Genomic DNA, 21774 nt, shown 5'->3' on the forward strand with positions numbered 1-21774 from the left:
AAGAGGAAGAAAAGAAATAACAAGGATTAAAGCAGAAATAAATGACATAGAGAACAAAAAAACAATAGAGAGGATAAATAACACCAAAAGTTGGCTCTCTGAGAAGATCAACAAGATTGACAAGCCCCTAGCTAGGACTGGCAAAATCAAAAAGAGAGAAGACCCATATAAACAAAATAATGAATGAGAAAGGTGACATTACTGCAGATACCGAGGAAATTAAAAAAAAATTATAAGAGGATACTATGAACAACTGTATGGCAAGAAAGTGGATAATGTAGAGCAAATGGACAATTTCCTGGAAACACACGAACAACCTAGACTGACCAGAGAAGAAATAGAAGACCTCAACCAACCAATCACAAGCAAAGAGATCCAATCAGTCATCAAAAAGCTTCCCACAAATAAATGCCCAGGGCCAGATGGCTTCACAGGGGAATTCTGTCAAACTTTCCAAAAAGAATTGACACCAATCCTACTTAAACTCTTTCAAAACACTGAAAAAAATGGAACACTACCTAACTCATTTTATGAAGCTAACATCAATCTAATACCAAAACCAGGCAAAGATGCTACAAAAAAGGAAAACTACCGGCCAATCTCCCTAATGAATATAGATGCAAAAATCCTCAACAAAATACTTGCAAATCGAATCCAAAGACACATTAAAAAAATCATACACCATGACCAAGTGGGGTTCATTCCAGGCATGCAAGGATGGTTCAACATAAGAAAATCAATCAATGTATTATAACACATTAACAATTCGAAAGGGAAAAATGAAATGATCATCTCAATAGATGCTGAAAAAGCATTTGACAAAATCCAACATCCGTTTTTGATAAAAACACTTCAAAAGGTAGGAATTGAAGGAAACTTCCTCAACATGATAAAGAGCATATATGAAAAACCCACAGCCAGCATACTACTCAATGGTGAGAGACTGAAAGCCTTCCCTCTAAGATCAGGAACAAGACAAGGATGCCCGCTATCACCACTGTTATTCAACATTGTGCTGGAAGTGCTAGCCAGGACAATCCGGCAAGACAAAGAAATAAAAGGCATCCAAATTGGAAAGGAAGAAGTAAAACTGTCATTGTTTGCAGATGATATGATCTTATATTTGGAAAACCCGGAGAAATCAACGACACAGCTACTTGAGCTGATAAATTTAGCAAAGTAGCAGGATACAAGATTAATGCACATAAGTCAGTAATGTTTCTATATGCTAGAAATGAACAAACTGAAGAGACACTCAGGAAAAATATTCCATTCTTGATAAGAACTAAAAAAATCAAGTACCTTGGAATAAACTTAACCAAGGATGTAAAAAACCCATATATAGAAAATTACATAACTTTACTAAAAGAAACAGAAGAGGACCTAAAAAGAAGTAATAATATTCCATGTTCATGGATAGGAAGGCTAAATGTTGTTAAGATGTCAATTCTACCCAAACTCACCTACAGATTCAATGCAATTCCAATCAAAATTCCAACAACCTACTTTGCAGACTTGGAAAAGCTCGTTATCAAATTTATTTGGAAGGGAAAGATGCCTCGAATTGCTAAAAACATTCTAAAAAAGAAAAACGAAGTGGGAGGACTGACACTTCCTGACTTTGAAGCTTACTGTAAACCACAGTAGTCAAAACAGCATGGTATTGGCACAAAGATAAACCTATTGATCAATGGAATTGATTGAATTCAGAAAAAAGCCCCTGGATCTATGGTTGACTGATCTTTGATAAGGCCCCCTAAACCACTGAACTGGGACCTAACAGCCTCTTCAACAAATGGGGCTATGAGAACTGGATATCCATATCCAGAAGAACGAAAGAGGAACCCTACCTCACACCCTACATAAAAAGTAACTCAAAGAGGATCAAAGACCTCAATATGAGACAGTACCTTAAAACTCCTAGAAGATAATGCAGGGAACCATCTTCAAGACCTTGTATTAGGAGGTTGCTTCTTAAAGCTTACACCCAAAACACAAGCAACAAAAGAAAAAATGGATAAATGGGAGCTCTTCAAAATTAAAATCTTCTGTACCTCAAAGGAATTTGTCAAAAAGGTGAAGAGGCAGCCAACTCAATGGGAAAAACTATTTGAAAACCATGTATCTGATAAGAGACCGGTATGTTGCACATATAAAGAAATCCTGCAACTCAACAACAATAATACAAACAACCCAATTATAAAATGGGCAAAAGATATGAGATTACAGTTCTCTGAAGAGGAAATACCCATGGCTTAAAGACACATGAAAAAATGTCCATCTTCACTAGCTATTACGGAGACGCAAATTACGACCACAATGAGATATCATCTCACGCCAATTAGAATGGCTGCCATTAAAGAAACAGGAAACTACAAATGCTGGAGAAGATGTGGAGAAATTGAACTCTTATTCATTGCTGGTGGGAAACATCACTCTAATACCAAAACCAGGTAAAGATGCTACAAGAATGGAAAACTACAGGCCAATCTCCCTCGTAACTACAGACGCAAAAATTCTCAATAAAATAGCATCGAGTTATCCTATGATCCTGCAATTTCACTTCTTGGTATAAACCCAAAAGATCTAAAAGCAGTGACACAAACAGATATTTGCACACGGAGGTTCATAGTGGCATTATTTCCAATTGCCAAGAGATGGAAACAATCTAATGTCCTTCAACAGAGAAGTGGATAAATAAAATGTGGTATATACCCATGATGGAATTCTACGTGGCAGTTAAGAAGGAATGATGTCATGAAACATAACATGGATGAACCTTGAAGACATAATGCTGAGTGAAATCAGCCAGACACAAAAAGAGAGATATTGTATGTTACCACTAATGTGAACTCTGTGAAAAATGTAAAATAAGTGTTTTATATTGTAGAATGTAGGGCACCTAGAGATAGACGGCAATTAGTGAAGGGGGAATGATAATCCAGTAAGAACAGGTAAATCATTGAGGATAATCTTAATGATAGGGGAATGCTCAGGAATGATTATGGTTTGTTAATTTTCTTGGGGTATGGTAAGCATGTTGGAAGCAATGTAGTTATTTTAGGTTATTTGTTTTCTTATTTTTTTGTTTTGTTTGAAATTTTTTCTAATTTTTTTTGATAAAGTTAAAAAAAAAAAGAAAAAATGAAGTTATGAGACATGCTACAATTTGGAAGACTCTTAAAAACATTATGACCAGAGAAATAAGCAAGACACATAAGGAAAAATTGCATGATGTCACTTATAAGAGATGACTAAAAATAGCAAATTCAGAGAGACAGAAAGCAGATTAGAGGTTACTGGAAGAGGGTTGGAGTGAGCAAAGGGGAGGGGGAGTTTGTAAAAATAAAAAAGAATATTTACAAAATGCTAAGAAATTTCTTATACTTTTTATATGTAGGACCAAGGGTTCATATAAAACATACCTAATGCTAAAGCTCAATAGAAGCTCATATCTCTGTAGCTGCCAACTGTCTTGTACACACACACACACACACACACACACACACACACACACAGAGAGAGAGAGAGAGAGAGAGAGAGAGAGAGAGAGAGAGAGAGAGAGGGGAAAGATAACCTGAAAAATAATAATAAAAAAAATTTACCTATAAGAGATGGAAGGTGCAAGAACACAATACACTTGGAAGGCAGAATTCACTCTGCAGAGTTGTTTCTCCTTTGAAACTATATGTTTCACATACTTATCAAATAAATTAAGTTTAAGAATTTATTAGTGAACATCATTAAAGCACAAATTAAGGTCCTTGGAGAAAAGGCTGATTTCAGGTCTAGGAGAAAGAAATGCATAGTGAAATCTGAAACATTCTGTAATACCGTAAATCAAGGAAGACTACTGGGGGCTTTGTCAAAAGGTCACAGGAACCAATCAAAGAGGTTTCCAATGGCCAAATATAGGACAACTTGAGAATCAAAAGAAAAAAGACATTAGTGAGATAACTCATTCTGAAATTTGGTAAATAAAGGAGGACAAGTTAAGCATTTATCCTGCCTTTCTTGAACACATGTAACCAAACGGTTGATGTGGAAAAGTTCTATGTAAAAGAATCCCAGCTACTAAGGAAGAGCTGAAATAATGGTAAAGTTAGAGTACAGTCATTTTGCAAACATTAATGAAATACTGGATCTATTTAATAATCATTAATAGTTGCTAAAAAACATTATGTAAAAAGCTGATGGGAAACTTTATAATAGATGGATGATACCAACAATGCTTGAAGCCACTGATCAATGTCAGCATCACAAAAAAAAGACAACTAGACATATACGTGCCTCCTGATGTGATACAATGGTAAATACACAATATCACCCATGAAATATTCTTGCCAAAAAGTTGAATCTGAATCTGATCAAGCCTCTAGATCCAACTAACAAAAAACAATTTACAGGAAATAAAGGTGATTGAGAAACATGCTAAAAGAAACAATGAGGCTTCAATCAGCAAACACTAGATTTTGGCAAAATCTACAGATCAAATAACCTTGTTTCAAATTATGTGGGGATCAGTGATGTCATCAACGTGGCGAAAAAAAGACAACCCCTGAAAAAATCTCCCCAGAGATGCTGGCAAAAAATTACAAGCCGTACTAAGAAACAGAAAGATATGGCTCAATCAAGGGAACAAATTAAAAATTCAGAGGAGACATTGACTCTGAACCAACTAATCAAAGACCTTCAAACAAATCTCCTAAATCAATTCAAGGAGATGAAGGAAAACATGCATAAAAAATAAGGGACATTAAGAAAACAACGTGTGACCATAAAGAAATTTAAAGTATAAAAAAATAACAAATTATAAGGATGAAAGCCACAATAGTAGAGATTAAAAATACACTAGAGGCATACAATAGCAGATTTGAACAGGCTGAATTATCAGCAAACTAGAAGTCAGGGTAATCAAAATCATACAGTCAAAAGAACAGAAAAAAATTGAGCAATGTCTCAGGAATTTGAGGGAGAGCACGAAGCACATAAACACACAGATCATGGGTATCTCAGAAGGAGAAGAGAAGGAAAAGGGGTAGGAAGGCTATTTGAAGAAATAATGTCTGAAAATTTCCCAACCATTATGACAGACATAAATATACATGTCCAAGAAGTGTAATGTATTCCAAACAGAATAATCCTAATAGAATGACTCCAAGACACATACTAATCAGAATGTCAAATGTCAAACATAGAGAATTCTGAAAGCAGAAAGAGAAAAAAGTGAAGCATACAAGGGATCCTCAAGAAAATAAGTACCGATTTCTCATAAGAAACCATGGAGGTAAGAAGGCAGTGATGTGACATATTTAAGGTATGGAAAGAGGAAAATAGCCAGCCAAAAATTCTTTATCTGGCAAAACTGAGGGAGAGAGTAAAATAGTCACAGATAAACAGAAACTGGGAGAGTTCATCAACAAAAGGCCTGCCTTTCAAGAATTACTTAAGGGAGTTCTGCAGGTTGAAAGGACAAGACAGGAGTGACTTGGTATAGCGTGAAGAAATAAAGCTTCACAGAGTATGTATGCTATTGAAGCTCATCTTTTCAAATTAGTAGGTTATAGACATAGGTTTTATAATATAAACCCAAGGGTAAACACATAGAAAGTAACTTAAAAATATACAATGAGGTATGCAACTAGGTGAATGGACATTGTGGACAGTAAGCTGAGTGAAAATAAACAGAAATGAAAAGACAAACATTACAATGCCTCACTAATAAGGACTAACCATAATGTGCAAACTCTGAGAATTGAATCTGAGCATAGGTTATTGTAAAGTTTCCTCGATTGTAAGCTTTTAGAGCAGTTACATCTATTCCTGAGTTGTAATGGTTATTTCTAAATTCTGAGATGCTGAGCTCTTTGTGTATAACCTGGTCGGTCCCTGGAATTTTGGGTATCTGTAAGACACCTTAGAATCAGAGCCAGAGTCTGGCAGCTATGAATGTCAGCATTTCCCCATACAGGAAATATTAAAGAGGCTGTAAAAGAGATCAGACTTCAATTAGAGACCTGGTTTGGACTAGGACAAATCAGATTAAAGGGTAAAGGACGATATTTACGGTGTTTCAAAACTTCACCTTCTGTGTGAGAACAAATGAAGAGATGTTTATTAGGTGCAAAATCTGTATTTTTTTTGTAGCACACTATATAATTTAACTAGTATGGTCAGTTTATTCACACAGCATAATTACATGGAACTTTGAATAAGGAGTGAAATCTGGTTGGTTTGTACAGGCTAGTGTGAAGTCCCAAAACATCCCAGAGTAATTTGGACAGAGAATAAAAATACATTTGCAAAGCCCCCTTGAGGAAACATAGGAAAATGTGGAAATATTAAACTTCCCCACCTGGGGAATTACTGATATTCTCACAAGTACTGGAAATTATCAAATTTAGGAGGCCAACCCCTTGATCTTTGGGGCTTGCCCTTATGAAGCTTGTTACTGCAGTGGAGAGGCTAAGTCTACTCAAGAGTCACCCCCAGAGAACCTCTTGTTGCTTAGATGTGGCCTCTCTCACTAAGCCAACTCTGCAGGTAAACTCACTGCTCTCCCCTCTACATGACTCCCAGGGGTGTAAATGTCCCTGGCAACGTGGGACATGACTCCCAGGGATGAGCATCACGGGATTGAGAAAGGCTTCTTGACCAAAAGGGGGAAGAGAAATGAAACAAAGTAAAATTTCAGTATTGAGAGATTTCAAATGGAGTCAAGAAGTCATTCTGGAGGTTATTCTTATGTGTGATATAAACATCCCTTTTTAGTTTTTAGTATATTGGAATAGCTAGAAGGAAATACCTGAAACTGTTGAACTGCAACCAGTAGCCTTGTTTTTGAAGATGTATAACTTACACTGTGTGACCACGTGATTGTGAAAATCTTATGGCTCATACTCCCTCTATCCAGTGTATGGACAGATAAGTAGAAAAATGGGGACAAAAAGTAAATAAATGATAAAGAGGGATGAGAGGATAGGATATTCTTTTTTTTACTTTTGGGTGTTCTTTTTTAGTTTAATTTTAATTCTCATTTTTTGTGTGTATGGTCACAAAAATGTTCAAAAATTGACTGCGGCAATGAATGCACAACTATATAATGGTACTGTGAACAACTGATGGTACACTGTGGATGACTGTATGGTTTGTGAATATATCCCAGTAAAATTGAATTAAAAAATACAGAAACAGAAATGAGGAAGGGATCAGTCAGGTACATCACAGAAGATCAACTATGCAGAAAAGGAGGTTGCAATAAAGAAAAAGTTTAAAAAATGATATGACATAAAAATGAAAGGATAAAATGGCTTAAGTACTGCCTTTATAGTAATAACAGTGATATCAGTGAATTAAACTCCCCAATCAAAAACACAGATTGGTAGAATAGATTAAAAAAAAAAAATGAACCAACTATATGTTGTTTACAAGAGACTCATCTCAGACTCAAAGACACAAATAGCTTGAAAGCAAAACGTTGGAAAAAGATACTCTACACAAATAGTAACCAAAAAAGAGCTGGGGTAAATATACTAGTGTCAGACAAAATAGACTTTGTCAAATTTTTAGGGGGCCAAAAAAAAAAGGGAAAACACCAAAAGGTTGAAAGACGTGTGATTTTTTGGGATCTTAATTCAAACCAACAAACTATAAAAAAAATTTATGAGACAACTATTTAAATTTGAATATTTGCTGGATATTTGATATGAAATTAGTTTTTCTTTGTTTTAGGTGTGATAATGATATTATGGTTATGGTTTCTTTTTAGGGGAAAAAAAAAGAGCTCCTAACTTTTAGAGGATAGTTCAGCAAACTACAGTCTCTAGGCTGCCTGCATTTATACAACCAACTAAGAATGGTGTTGACAGTCTTTTTAAATGATCAAGAAAAAAAAAAATCAAAAGACTATTTCATGACATGAAAATTATATGAAATTCAAATTTCCGTAAATAAAGATTTATTCAAACATAGGCATGCTTATTTATTTATTGTCCATGGGTTTCTGTACTACAACAGCAGAGTTGCACAGTTGTGATAGAGATTGTATCATCTGCGAAGGTTAAAATATTTACTATTAAGTCCTTTATAAAAGAAATTTCCTGATCCTTGTTTTAGATCTACATACTGGAATTATTTACAAATCACACAGGAGGTTTCCCTTAAAATAACAGGAGTGGAAGAGGGGGGAAATGAAACAAGATAGGCCATGCATTGTTAATCCATGAAGCTAGGTGCAAACTTTGTGGGCTGAAGGGTCATAATATTATTATCTTTTTTATATATGTTTATATAATAACTCATTATGGAATGCTATGTCTCTACTTTTTTATATATTCTAAGATTCCCAAAACTTAAAAAATCTGTATCTCTCCACACTGAAGATTTCACACAGACACAAAATTTACAAACTCTTTAAAGGGATTAAACGTACAATGTTTATGGGCCATACTATTTTATGCAACCCAAATTAATCCACATACATTTAAAAAAACAAGAGTATACACAATGCACTGATAAAGCACAAAATTTTATAACGAAGAGTCATAAAGGTATACACAAACCCAGGAATATCACAATATCTAGGGATATATACAAATCACAGAAAACGATATTCACAAGTATTGACCACTCTTCAATAAAGATACTGAAGTCCTAAACACATTTCTTCTGGGCTGTCAATCTGCTCCACAATACAAACATAACAGCTAAAAGATAAAGTAATACCTTTAGTTTTCCTGTATAAATGAGTTCCCTGCACAAAATAGTTGAATACCCAAAATCACAAAGTACATTAACATTACACAGCCCATTCCCTTTATAACTGAGCCCTTAAATGTATGTCAACCTTTACTGACAAGAATACATTTGTAACAAAGAGTTACTAGAATTCACAGAATTAAAGTGATCCAAAAAGTTTAAACTATCACGCCAAATAAACTATAAACTAATATGCAAAATAAAATAAACACTTGAGAAAATGGATATGTGAATTTTACTTTCAAAAGGCTAAAATTTCTTCAAATAGAAAAGTACCAATGAAAGCATTGTACTCACCAGTATTTTTGTGGCCTTTCAGTATATAAAGTGGTGCTGGACTGTCCAGTGAGAAAATGCAAATATTGTGGTCATTTCCTCCAGTGGCAATTAGTCCATGAGGATAGATGTCACTTGATGGTATGATGCATACACAAGATACAAAATTAGAGTGGCCACTCATACAGTGCATTTCTGTAAAGCCCCTGTTAGGACTGGAAAGACACGATATTCAGTAAGATACATATTTGTCTCCTGACTTAACCTAGGACAAATTGTCAAAGAAATCTACATTTTTATTTAGTATCTAGCCTGAACTTTATTTAGAGTACATAGTGTTTTAAGAAACCATTGTCTTAAATTAAACAATAATTGGCTGATTTACATTAGCTACTATAGAGGTTTATATCAGTTTAGGAGAAGGTAAGTGTTTCACTGATAAGAGTATATTAATTAGCATATTTAACATAGTAACATATTTAACTATTTATGCAGAAGGAAAAAGAAACAAATATCATGAGTGGCTTTTTCTCATTTCCATCTACATTTCTAGTCATCAGCAATTGTATAGTACCCTAAGAAATCCCTGGTTAAATGAAAACCTTCATGCAATTCAAATAATGGAGTCCACTATCAATAAGCCCTAATCATGGTGAGGACATTTTCACACTTTGAAGCATTAATTTATTACCCATTAGTATAGTATGTGTATCTAAATAGCTGGAATATCAATCATTCCCAACATGCAAAAGAAGGACTAACAGGGGGATACATATAAATGGCTGCTCCAGGGACACAGAGTAATAACTGTGTTGGGATTAGAGTAGCTAACAATCTGTTACATACATCAGTCACTTAGATTCACTGCCTTACATAACAAATCAAATGACCAATTATGATATTACTATGTGGAAGGCTCTAAGTTAGCTGATGAGAGGGATATAAGGAATTATAACACTAACTCAAGCTACTCAAGCTAGATCAACGAGTTTAAAATCTAGTTGCAGGAAATAAGACAAGTTCATATAAAGAGATGAGACTCCCAGATAGGGGTTGAACATACTTACCTATTTCTGCTCCCTTCCCAAACCCCACTAATACAATTCCATATATATAATATAAAATATATACATATATACATAAATACATATGTTTTAAAAGAAAGGCATAAATCCAGGGTGTATGAGAGGAAATACTGGAAGCTGACAGAAAAGTAGCAAAGGATTTAGCACACCTGAGGAAAATGATTTCTAAGTAGGCTAAGTAGGCTGCAAGAAAAGTAGAGAACCAATTTATCAGTGAGTCCCCAGAAGATTCAATAATCAGCAAGGCCCCAAACCAACGAAGATGGTGGAGTGAGAAGTTTGAGGGATCCATCTCTCCACATAAGCTCTGAACAACCAGCAAGAACTGACAGAAACAATTTTCTCAAAGTCCCAGAAAACAGTTAAAGGTTTGCAGTAACAGGGTGAGCTGAATGAAAAAAAAGGCAACTTAAAGACAGTAGTATATCATGGCACACTTGCTGGTCCCTTCCCTCTCCCCTTACCTGCACAGCACAGACCCAGGACGCGCTCCCAGTGAGGTTCCCTGGTCCTGGTTCCAGAAGGAACAGAATAAGTCTGGCGCATACACTCTGTGCATGTATGTCTGGGCCGATCTGCCTAGGGGCAACCAGAGGGACTGCCCCAGAGCTTGCCTTGCACCTAGGGGCAGCTGAGAGAGCTCTCCTACAGAATATTGCAGAACAGTCAGAACTGCAGCTGTCTGGGGCAAAGGAGTGCCAGCTTGGGGCATACAGTGAAGCACCCTGGATTCTGAGGAAACACTGTTTCCTAGGGGAATGAGGACATTCATAGCCACGTAAATGAGGGAATTCTTAGTACCACACACACATACCTAGACAAGATCCATGCGAAGAAAAAACCAGGGAGAACACTGTGTTTATGCCTAGGACCATTTGCTAAACTCATTATTAAGAATATTAAACTCTGCAAGACAGCACTTGAACAGGCCAACCGGCAAAGATTGGGAAAGGTGTTTTCTGCCTCCTTTTTTTATTTTTTGGTGTCAGCTCCTGGCAGTCTATGAAATCTGTTATAACACTGGCTAGATACAAAGCTTATGGAACAGACATCTCAGAGTTTATGTTTTAAAGATAACACATTAAAATATTCAAATGTCCAGGATTCAACAACAACAACAACAACAACAACAAACATTCAAACATACAAAGAGACAGGAAGCTATGGCCCATGCAAAGGAGAAAATCAAAGCACTAGAAACCATCAACAAAGAAGACCAGATCTGGGACAAAACTTTTTAAAAAATTGTCCTAAATATGCTCAAAGAGCTAATGGCAAACATGGACAAAGAACTAAAGGACATCAGGAAAACAACAGATGAATGCAAAAAGAATATCAACAAAGACACAGAAATCATGAAAAGGAAACAGAACTGAAGACCACGATAACAGAAATAAAAAAGTTCCTAGAGGGGTTCAGCAGCAGATTGGAGCTGGCAGAAGAAAGAATGAATAAACTTCAGGATAAGAAAATCAAAATCACTAGTCCAAAGAGTGGAAGAAAAAAAGAATGAAAACAGTGAACAGAGAGAGGGATCCAAGATGGCAGATTAGGAGAGACAGAGCAAAATTCTCTTCCATGAAAAACACTAGATAATGGACAGACAGTACTCCAGAACAGCAGTACCAGGGTTTCATTGGCTGGGCAGGGACTTCTACACCCATAGTGAGTGTGCACTTGGAGAAACCAAGAGGCTGCATTTAAGACGAGTGTGTGTTCGGCAGGAAATGCGGCTGGGGAATGGGCAACTGGACCAATGGGGCACAGGGGAGTACCCTTGCACACCCCAGGCACCCTCCTCAGATCTGGCATGGGTGAAAACCCTTCACAGACCTGCAGCCAAGAGCCCCCATGACAGGGACTGGCCTATACACTAGAAATGACCTAACTGAACAGACACTCAAGAAAAAGATTCCATTCTCAATAACTAAAAAAATCAAGTACCTAGGAATAAACTTAACCAAGGATGTGAAAGACCTCTACACAGAAAATTACATAACTTTACTAAAAGAAAAAAAGGGGGGACCTAAAGAGATGGAAAGATATTCCATGTTCATGGACAGGAAGGCTAAACATTGTTAAGATGTCAATCCTACCCGAAGTGATCTATAGATTTAATGCATTTGCAATCAAAATTTCAACAACCTACTTTGCAGACTTGGAAAAGCTAGTTATCAAATTTATTTGGAAAGGAAAGATGCCTCAAAGTGCTAAAAACATTCTAAAAAAGAAAAACGAAGTGGGAGGACTGACACTGCCTGACTCTGAAGCTACAATAAAGCCACAGGAGTCAAAACAGTGTGGTACTGGCAAAAAGACAGACATATTAATCAATGGAACAGAATTGAGAATTCAGAAATAGACCCCAGAAATCGACTTGATTTTTGATAAGGCCCCCAAACCCACTGAACTGGGATATAGCAGTCTTTTCAATAAATGGGGATGGGAGAACTGGATATCCACATCAAAAAGAATGAAAAAGGACCCCTACCTCACACCCCATACAAAAAGTAACTCAAAGTGGATCAAAGACCTCAATATAAGACAGTACCATAAAACTCCAAGAAGATAATGTAGGGAAACATCTTCAAGACCTTGTATTAGGAGGTCACTTCCTCGACCTTACACCCAAAGCACATGCAACGAAAGAAAAAACGGATAAATGGGAATTCCTCAAAATTAAAATCTTCTGCACCTCAAAGGAATTTGTCAAAAAGGTGAAGAGTCAGCCAACTCAATGGGAAAAAATAAATATTTGGAAACCATGTATCTGATAAGAGACTGATCTCTTGCATATATAAAGAAATCCTAAAACTCAACAACAATAGTACAAACAGCCCAATTATAAAGTGGGCAAAAGATATGAAAAGACATTTTTCTGAAGAGGAAATACAAATAGCTAAAAAAACCACACGAAAAAATGTTCATCTTCACTAGCTATTAGGGAGATGTAAATCAAGACTACAATGACATATCATCTCACACTAATAAGAATGGCTGCCGTTAAACAAACAGGAAACTAAAAATGCTGGAGAGGATGTGGAGAAATTGGAACTTATATTCATTGCTGGTGGGACTCTATAATGCTACAGCCACTCTGGAAGACAGTTTGGCTGTTCCTCAGAAAACCAGATATCAAGTTACCCTACGATCCAGTAATTTCACTTCTCAGCATATACCCAGATCTGAAACCAGTTACATGAACAGATATTTGCACACCAATGTTCATAGCAGCATGTTCACAAATGCCAAAAGATGGAAACAATCTAAATGTCTTTTAACAGAGGAGTAGATAAACAAAATGTGGTATATAAACATGATGGAATACTACACAGCAGTTCAGAAGGAAAGAGGTCGTGAAACATATGACAACATGGAAGCACCCTGAAGACATAATGCTGAGTGAAATAAGCTAGGCACGAAAAGAGACAGACTGTATGTTACCACTAATGTGAACTCTGTGAAAAATGTAAAATAAGTGTTTTATATTGTAGACTGTAGGGGACCTAGCAACAGACGGCAAATAGTGAAGGAGGAATGATAATCTAATAAGAACAGATAAGTTATGGAGGGTAATCTTAATGTTACGGGAATGGTCAGGTGTGACTAAGGTTCATTAATGGGATTATAAGTATCAGTGATGAACTGAAGGTGAACACATTTGTAAATGGTGGTTTAAAGGCATGTAACCCACAGAGTAGCACCACAAATCTAAATGATTCTTAGCATGACATACTTGTAAGGTATGACACTGGTGTAGGGGGTTACCAACAGAGTGGTATGGAAAAACTACACATTACGTATTAAAGGCTATATTTAACAGGAATATCTTACCAACTGTACACATACTAGGGATGAATAATTAGCAGATGACAGAGCTCTGGGATGTATTATGTTATGATAATTGTTTAACATTGAGAGTGATGATGATTGTACACTAAGTGAAGATAATGTAAGAAACGGAAGGATTATCCTGGGACAGAATATATATAAAGTGAAGTTAGGAACACACTACTTAATAAATCAAGCCCTTGACTTGAGGCTTGCTCTTGGGAAATTTAGGGTTGTAAAGAGGAGGTTAAGCCCTCCTATAATTATGCCTAAGAGGCACCTCCAGGGTGCTACTCAGATATGGACTTTCTCTCTCTAAGCCCAACTAGGCAAATAAATTCATTAACCACCCCCCCTTCCCCCATGAGGGACATGACTCCCAGAGGAATGAATCTCCCTGGTGATGTTGGGACATGATACCTAGGAATGAGCCTGTGGCAGTGAGGGACTGAAAATGCCTACTTGACCAAAAGGGGGAAAAAGGAAAGGTAACAAGCTGAGGTCATAGTGTCTGAGAGATCCCAAATAGAATTGAGAGGCTATCCTGGAGGTTTGTCTTATGCAGTCTCCAGCTAGACATCCCAAATGGCCACAGTATACCATGCCCTTACCAAAAGTGGTCCCCAAATACCTAGGTCTCTACCTGAGATTCCATAAAAGATGCACTCACTAAGTTTTATCTTTCAGAAACTTGAATCCACCAGAGTGTTTCTATACCAGATAAGTCCTAAAACCCAGAAGCAACAGCCTTTTTAAGATCAACAATCATACGTAGCCCCTTTCCCCATATTGTTGGCACCCCCTTTCAATATGAACAAGTTAGGGTGCTCACTGCCTAGATGCCCCTGAAGATGGAGAAAGAGATTGAGAGGAAGGGGTAGCAACAAACAAGATAAGATTTAACAAAGGTCTACGAATACTGAACTTTATATAATTATATACATGTATTTTTGGATGCTGGGGTGTTGGAATGGCTGGCAGGAGGTAAATGACATGGTGGAACTGTGTAGCCTATAGAATCCTTTGGGATTTGCTCTATAGTTGCTTGTTGAATTATGCCTTGAAGGTCTTCACCTTTCTGTATATACCTTGTATTGCAGAATAGGGAAGGGACTGAGACTGTGGAACTGTAATCCATAACAATTTTTGAAATTACCTGTATCACTGCTTTTTGAGCTGTATATTGAGAGTTGACACCTTTCTCTATGTATGCTATATTTTGCAATAATGGAAATGGCTGAAGTTGTGGAACTGTGACCCATGGCATTTTATATTTGCTCTCTAATTACGTGTGAAAATCATATTTGAAAGTTGTCACTATTATGTATATATGTTAAAGTTCACAATAAAAGAAAAATTTTAAAAAGTGAACAGAGCTTAAAGAGACCTGTGGGACACCATCAAGTGTACCAATATACACATTGTGGGAGCCCTAGAAGGAGAAGAAAGAAAGGGTCAGAGAGAATTTTCAAAGAAATAATGGCTGAAATCTTACCAAATTTAATGAAGGACATGAATACACACATTTAAGAAGCTCACTAAACTCCACACAGGATAAACCCGAATAGACACACACCAAGACACATAATCAAATTATCAAATGCCAAAGGTAAAGAGAGAATTTCATTCTGAAAGAGAGAGGCAGCATGTCATTTACAAGTGAGGCTCAATATATCTAAGTGCCAATTTCTCACCAGAATCCACGGAGACAAGAAGGCACTGTGGGAAAACATCCAAGAATTTTATTATCTGGAAAGCTGTCTTTCAGAAATGAGGGAGAAATTAACATATTCCCAGAAAAAACAAAAGCTGATGGAGTTCACCAGCACTAGAACAGTACTATAAGAAATGGTAAAGGGAGTTCTTCAGGCTAAAAGGAAAGAACACTAAAAAATATAGTAGAAGCTTCATGAAGAAATAAAGACCTCCAGTACAGGTAATGACACAGGTAAACATAAATGCCAGTATGACTGTATTTTTGGTTTGCATCTCCACTTTTTTCTTCCTACAAGATCTAAAATGCAAATCCATAAAATGCAGTGATACATCAATGGTAATGGACACAATGTATAAATATGTCATTTGTGAGAACTACACAGAGGTGAGGGAATACAGGGGTACAGGAACATAGTTTTTCTATGCTATTGAAGTTAAGTTGGTATCAGACCAACAAAATTGTTATAGACTTGGGATATAAAGCATACTGGGTATAAGGTTTCTTTTTGGGGTCATGAGAAAGTGCTGGTAATGGATGTTGGCTAAGGGTAGTGCAATACTGTGATTATGATTAATTGCACTGAATGGTATGCTTGGGAGTGACTGAGATGGGAAAGTCTATGTTGTATATATGTTTCCATCATTTAGGAAAAGAGCAACTGGAGGTGGGGCAAGATGGCAGAGTGCTGAGGTGTGAAATCCAGTTACTCCTCTAGGGCAGCTGGTAAACAGCCAGGAACTATATGGAACAGCCACTTCAGGGACTTCTGTGACCAGTCAGGCATCATGCACCAACGTAGAATGGGTGAAATGGCTGAGATAGCAGGAAAAAGCTTAATGAATACGTTCAAGTGTCAACTCTGGTGATGCATACACAACTATATGATGATACTGTGAACAACCGATTGTATGTTGTGGATGACTGTATCATATGTGAATATATCTCCATAAAATTGCAAGGAAAAATATAAACAGAAGGACACAAGTGCTGGAGAAAACATGGAGAGAGGGATGTACCTATTTAATGTTTTTGGGGAAACAGAATGGTGTAGCCTATTTGGAGGACAGTGTGGTGGTTCCACAAGAAGCTAAGTTATGTTGGGGCCATAATGTCCTGCAACCTTATTATGGGGTATATATTTGGAAGACCTGAGAGCAGGGACAGGAATGGACATTGCACACTGGTACTTATGGTGGCAGTATTCAGGATTCACAATGGATGGAGGAGGCCTAAGGGTACATCAACTGACGCGATAAACTGTGGTGTATGCATACAGTAGAATACTGAGCAGCTGCAAGCAGGAATGAAGCTGTGAGACAGGCAACTAGATAAATGGATCTTGAGGACAGCATTTTGAGTGAAGTACACCAGAAACAAAAAGACAAACATTTTAACACTAACATGGACTAACTAAAATGTGTAACTCTGAGAATCTTAGAGCACAGGTTATCAGGGGAATGCTTATTGTAAAGGTCCCTAGATTGTAAGCTCTTACAGCAGTCACATCTATTCCTGAGTTGTAATGGTTATCTCCAAATTCTGAGATGCTGAGCTCTTTGTGTATAACCTGGTTGGTCACTGGAACTTTGGGTATCCATGTGACAACCTGAAACTCAGCTAGAGCTCGGTAGCTATAAATGTCAGTATTGCCTCACGCAACAAATGTTCAAAGAGCTGAAAAAGAGTTCAGACCTCAATTAGAGATATGAATGAAGAGGATCTGGTTAGGACTAAGGCAAATCAGGCCAAATGGTAAAGGATGATATTGACAGTGTTTCAAAACTTCAATTTCTGTGTCAGACTAAGGGAAGAGATGTTTATTTGGTGCAGTATCTATATTTTTTGCAGCACACTAAATAATTTAACTTGAACAGTTAGTTTAATCAAACACCATAATTACATGGAACTTTGAATAGGAAGTGAGATATGGTAGGTTTGTAAAGGTTAGGTGAAATTCTGATGCATCACAAAGTAATTTGGGCAAAGAATGAGGATATATTTGCAGGGCCTCCCAGGGGAACTGGGGAAAAATGCAGAAATGTTGGACTTTCCCACCTGGGCTGTTAACTGGTGTTCTCACAACCACTGAGGACTGACAGTCTGGTAGGATGAGAACCTCGATCTTGGGGTGTACCCTTGTGAAGCTTGTTGCTCCAAAGGAGAGGCTAAGCCTACTTATAATAATTGTACCTATGAGTCTCCCCTAGGGAACCTCTTTGTTGCTTAGATGTGGCAGGTGAACTCACTACACTACCCCCTCCGTGGGACATGACTCTCAGGGGTATAAATCTCCCTGGCTACATGGGACATGACTCCCAGGGATGAGCCTGGACCTGGCATCATAGGATTGAGAAAATCTCCTAGACCAAAAGGGAGAGGACAAATTAAGCAAAGTTTCAGTGGCTGAGAGGTTTCAAATGGAGTCGAGAGGTCACTCTAGAGGGCATTCTTACGAGTGATATTGATACCCCTTTTTAGTTTTTAGTGAGTTGGAATAGCCAGAAGGAAATACCTGAAACTGTCAAACTGCAATCCGGTAGCCTTGATTCTTAAAGACGACTGCATAACTATGTAGCTTACATAGTGTGACTGTGTGATTGTGAAAACCTCATGGCTCACACTCCCTCTGTCCAGTGTACAGACAGATGAGTAGAAAAATGAGGACAAAAACTAAATGAAAAATAGGGTGGGATGGGGGGATGGAATGTTTTGTGTTCTTTTTTACTTTTTTTTTTCTGGAGTAAAGAAAAGGTTCAAAAGTTGATTCTGGTGATGAATGCACAACTGTATGATGGTACTGTGAATAGCTGATTATACACCGTGGATGATTGTAGGGTATGTGAATATATCTCAATACAACTGTATTAAAAAAAGTTAAAAAAAAAAAAAAAAGAGCAACTAAAGAGACAGATTAAATGTAATACATGATCCTGAACTAGATCTAAAATAGAGAAAAGGCTCAAAAGGACATTATTGGGACAGATGAAATATAGATTGTAAGCTTCATATGTTAAATTTCTTGATAACAGTGACTATCTTTGTTCTTAGGAAATATTTAGGGAAGTATTATGTGTGTAAGGAACATGACGTATACAACCCACTCCTAAATGTCTAAAAAACAGATAAATAGTGGGTGGGGCAAGATGGCAGATCGGTGAGCTGTATGTTTTAGTTACTCCTCCAGGAAAGTAGGTAGAAAGCCAGGAACTGCGTGGACTGGACACCGCAGAGCAATTTGACTTTGGGCATACTTCATACAACACTCATGAGAAAGTGGAACTGCTGAGATCAGCGAAATCTGTTAAGTTTTTGCGGCCAGGGGACCCACGCCCCTCCCTGCCAGGCTCAGTCCTGTGGGAGGAGGGGCCTTCAGCGCTGGGAAGGAGAAGGGAGAACTGCAGTGGCAGCTCTTATCGGAAACTCATTCTACTGATCCAAACTCCAACCATAGATAGACTGAGACCAGACACCAGAGAATCTGAGAGCAGCCAGCCCAGCAGAGAGGAGATAGGGATAGCAAAAAACAGCACGAAAAACTCCAAAATAAAAGCGGAGGCTTTTTGGAGTTCTGGAGAACATAGAAAGGGGAAGGGCAGAGCTCAGGCCCTGAGGCTCATATGCAAATCCCGAAGAAAAATTGATCTCTCTGCCCCCTGGATCTTTCCTTAATGGCCCTAATTGCTTTGTCTCTTAGCATTTCAATAACCCAATAGATCTGCAAGGAGGGCTTATTTTATTTTATTTTTTTTTATCTTTTTTTTTCTGTTTCTAAAACAATTACTCTAAGAAGCCCAATACAGAAAGCCTCAAAGACTTGCAATTTGGGCAGGCCAAGACAAGAGCAGAACTAAGAGAGCTCTGAGACAAAAAGGCAATACTCCAGTGGCTGAGAAAATCCACTAACCACCACAACTTCCCAAGAAAAGGGGGGTGTCCGCTCACAGCCATCATCCTGGTGGACAGGAAACACTCCTGCCCGTCGCCAGCCCCATAGCCCAGAGCTGCCCCAGACAACCCAGTGTGACAGAAGTGCTTCAAATAACAGGCACACACTACAAAACTGGGCGTGGACATTAGCCTTCCCTGCACCCTCAGCTGGTTGTGCCAGAGTTGGGAAGGTGGAGCAGTGTGAATTAACAAAGCCCCATTCTGCCATCATTTCAGTAGACCGGGAGCCTCCCTACACAGCCCAGCAGCCCAGAACCGCCCTGGGGGGATGGCACTCACCTGTGACATAGCACAATCATCCCTCAACAGAGGACCAGGGGTTGCATGGCCTGGAAGAGGGACCCATTCGCAAGTCTCAGGGGCCATATGCCAATACCAAGGACTTGTGGGTCAGTGGCAGAGACAAGCTGTGGCAGGACTGAACTGAAGGATTAGACCATTGCAGCAGCTTTAAAGCTCCAGGAACACCAGGGAGATTTGATTGTTAGAGCCACCCCGCCTCCCTGACCGCCCAGACACACGCCCCATATACAGGGTGGGCAACACCAACTACACACGCAAGCTTGGTACACCAATTGGACCCCACAAGACTCACTCCCACACTCACCACAAAGGCAAAGCAGGGGAGAACTGGCTTGTGGAGAACAGGTGGCTTGTGGATGCCACCTGCTGGTTAGTTAGAGAAAGTGTACTCCATGAAGGTGTAGATCCGACAAATTAGAGATAAGGACTTCAATTGGTCTACAGATCCTAAAGGAACCCTATAAAGTTCAGCAAATGCCAAGAGGCCAAAAACAACAGAAAATTTTAAAGCATATGAAAAAACCAGACGATATGGATAACCCAAGCCCAAACACCCAAATCAAAAAATCAGAAGAGACACAGCCCCTAGAGCAACTAATCAAAGAACTAAAGATGAACAATGAGACCATAGTACAGGATACAAAGGATATCAAGAAGACCCTAGAAGAGCATAAAGAAGACATTGCAAGACTAAATAAAAACATAGATGATCCTATGGAAATTAAAGAAACTGTTGACCAAATTAAAAAGATTCTGGATACTCATAGTACAAGACTAGAGGAAGGTGAACAACGAATCAGTGACCTGGAAGATGACACAATGGAAAATGAAAACACAAAAGAAAGAATGGGAAAAAAAATCAAAAAAATCGAAATGGACCTCAGGGATATGATAGATAATATGAAACATCCAAATATAAGACTCATTGGTGTTCCAGAAGGGGAAAAAAAGGGTAAAGGTCTAGGAAGAGTATTCAAAGAAATTGTTGGGGAAAATTTCCCAAATCTCCTAAACACCATAAATACACAAATCATAAATGCCCAGCAAACTCCAAATAGAATAAATCCAAATAAACCCACTCCGAGACATATTCTGATCACACTGTCAAACACGGAAGAGAAAGAGCAAGTTCTGAAAGCAGCAAGAGAAAAGCAATTCACCACATACAAAGGAAACAGCATAAGACTAAGTAGTGACTAGTCAGCAGCCACCACGGAGGCGAGAAGGCAGTGGCACGATATATTTAAAATTCTGAGTGAGAAACATTTCCAACCAAGAATTCTTTATCCACGAAAGCTCTCCTTCAAATTTGAGGGAGAGCTTAAAATTTTCACAGCCAAACAAATGCTGAGAGAATTTGCTAACAAGAGACCTGCCCTACTGGAGATACTAAAGGGAGCCCTACAGACAGAGAAACAAAGAAAGGACAGAGAGACTTGGAGAAAGGTTCAGTACTAAAGAGATTCAGTATGGGTACATTAAAGGATATTAATAGAGAGAGGGGAAAAATATATATGACAAACATAAACCAAAGGATAAGATAGCTGACTCAAGAAATGCCTTCATGGTTTTAACGATGAATGTAAATGGATTAAACTCCCCAATTAAAAGATATAGATTTGCAGATTGGATTAAAAAAATGAATCATCAATATGTTGTAGACAAGAGACTCATCTTAGACACAAGGACACAAAGAAATTGAAAGTGAAAGGATGGAAAAAAATATTTCATGCAAGCTACAGCCAAAAGAAAGCAGGTGTAGCAATATTAATTTCAGGTAAAATAGACTTTAAATGCAGCAAGTTTTGAGAGACAAAGTAGGCCATTACATACTAATAAAAGGGGCAATTCAACAAG

General features: G+C 37.9%; 1 protein-coding gene across 1 annotated transcript in view; it reads right to left on the bottom strand.

The window, feature by feature from the left end:
• The window catches only part of PLAA (phospholipase A2 activating protein), a 92061-nt gene that overhangs the window by 58998 nt on the left and 11289 nt on the right, over positions 1 to 21774 (bottom strand). Inside the window, exon 2 of the mRNA XM_037798401.1 lies at positions 9055 to 9248. Coding sequence (XP_037654329.1) covers positions 9055 to 9248 — 194 coding nt within the window. The remainder of the gene's footprint in view (positions 1 to 9054; positions 9249 to 21774) is intronic.

This window comes from Choloepus didactylus, chromosome 10 (assembly GCF_015220235.1).
Source record: "Choloepus didactylus isolate mChoDid1 chromosome 10, mChoDid1.pri, whole genome shotgun sequence".
Lineage (NCBI taxonomy): Eukaryota > Metazoa > Chordata > Mammalia > Pilosa > Megalonychidae > Choloepus > Choloepus didactylus.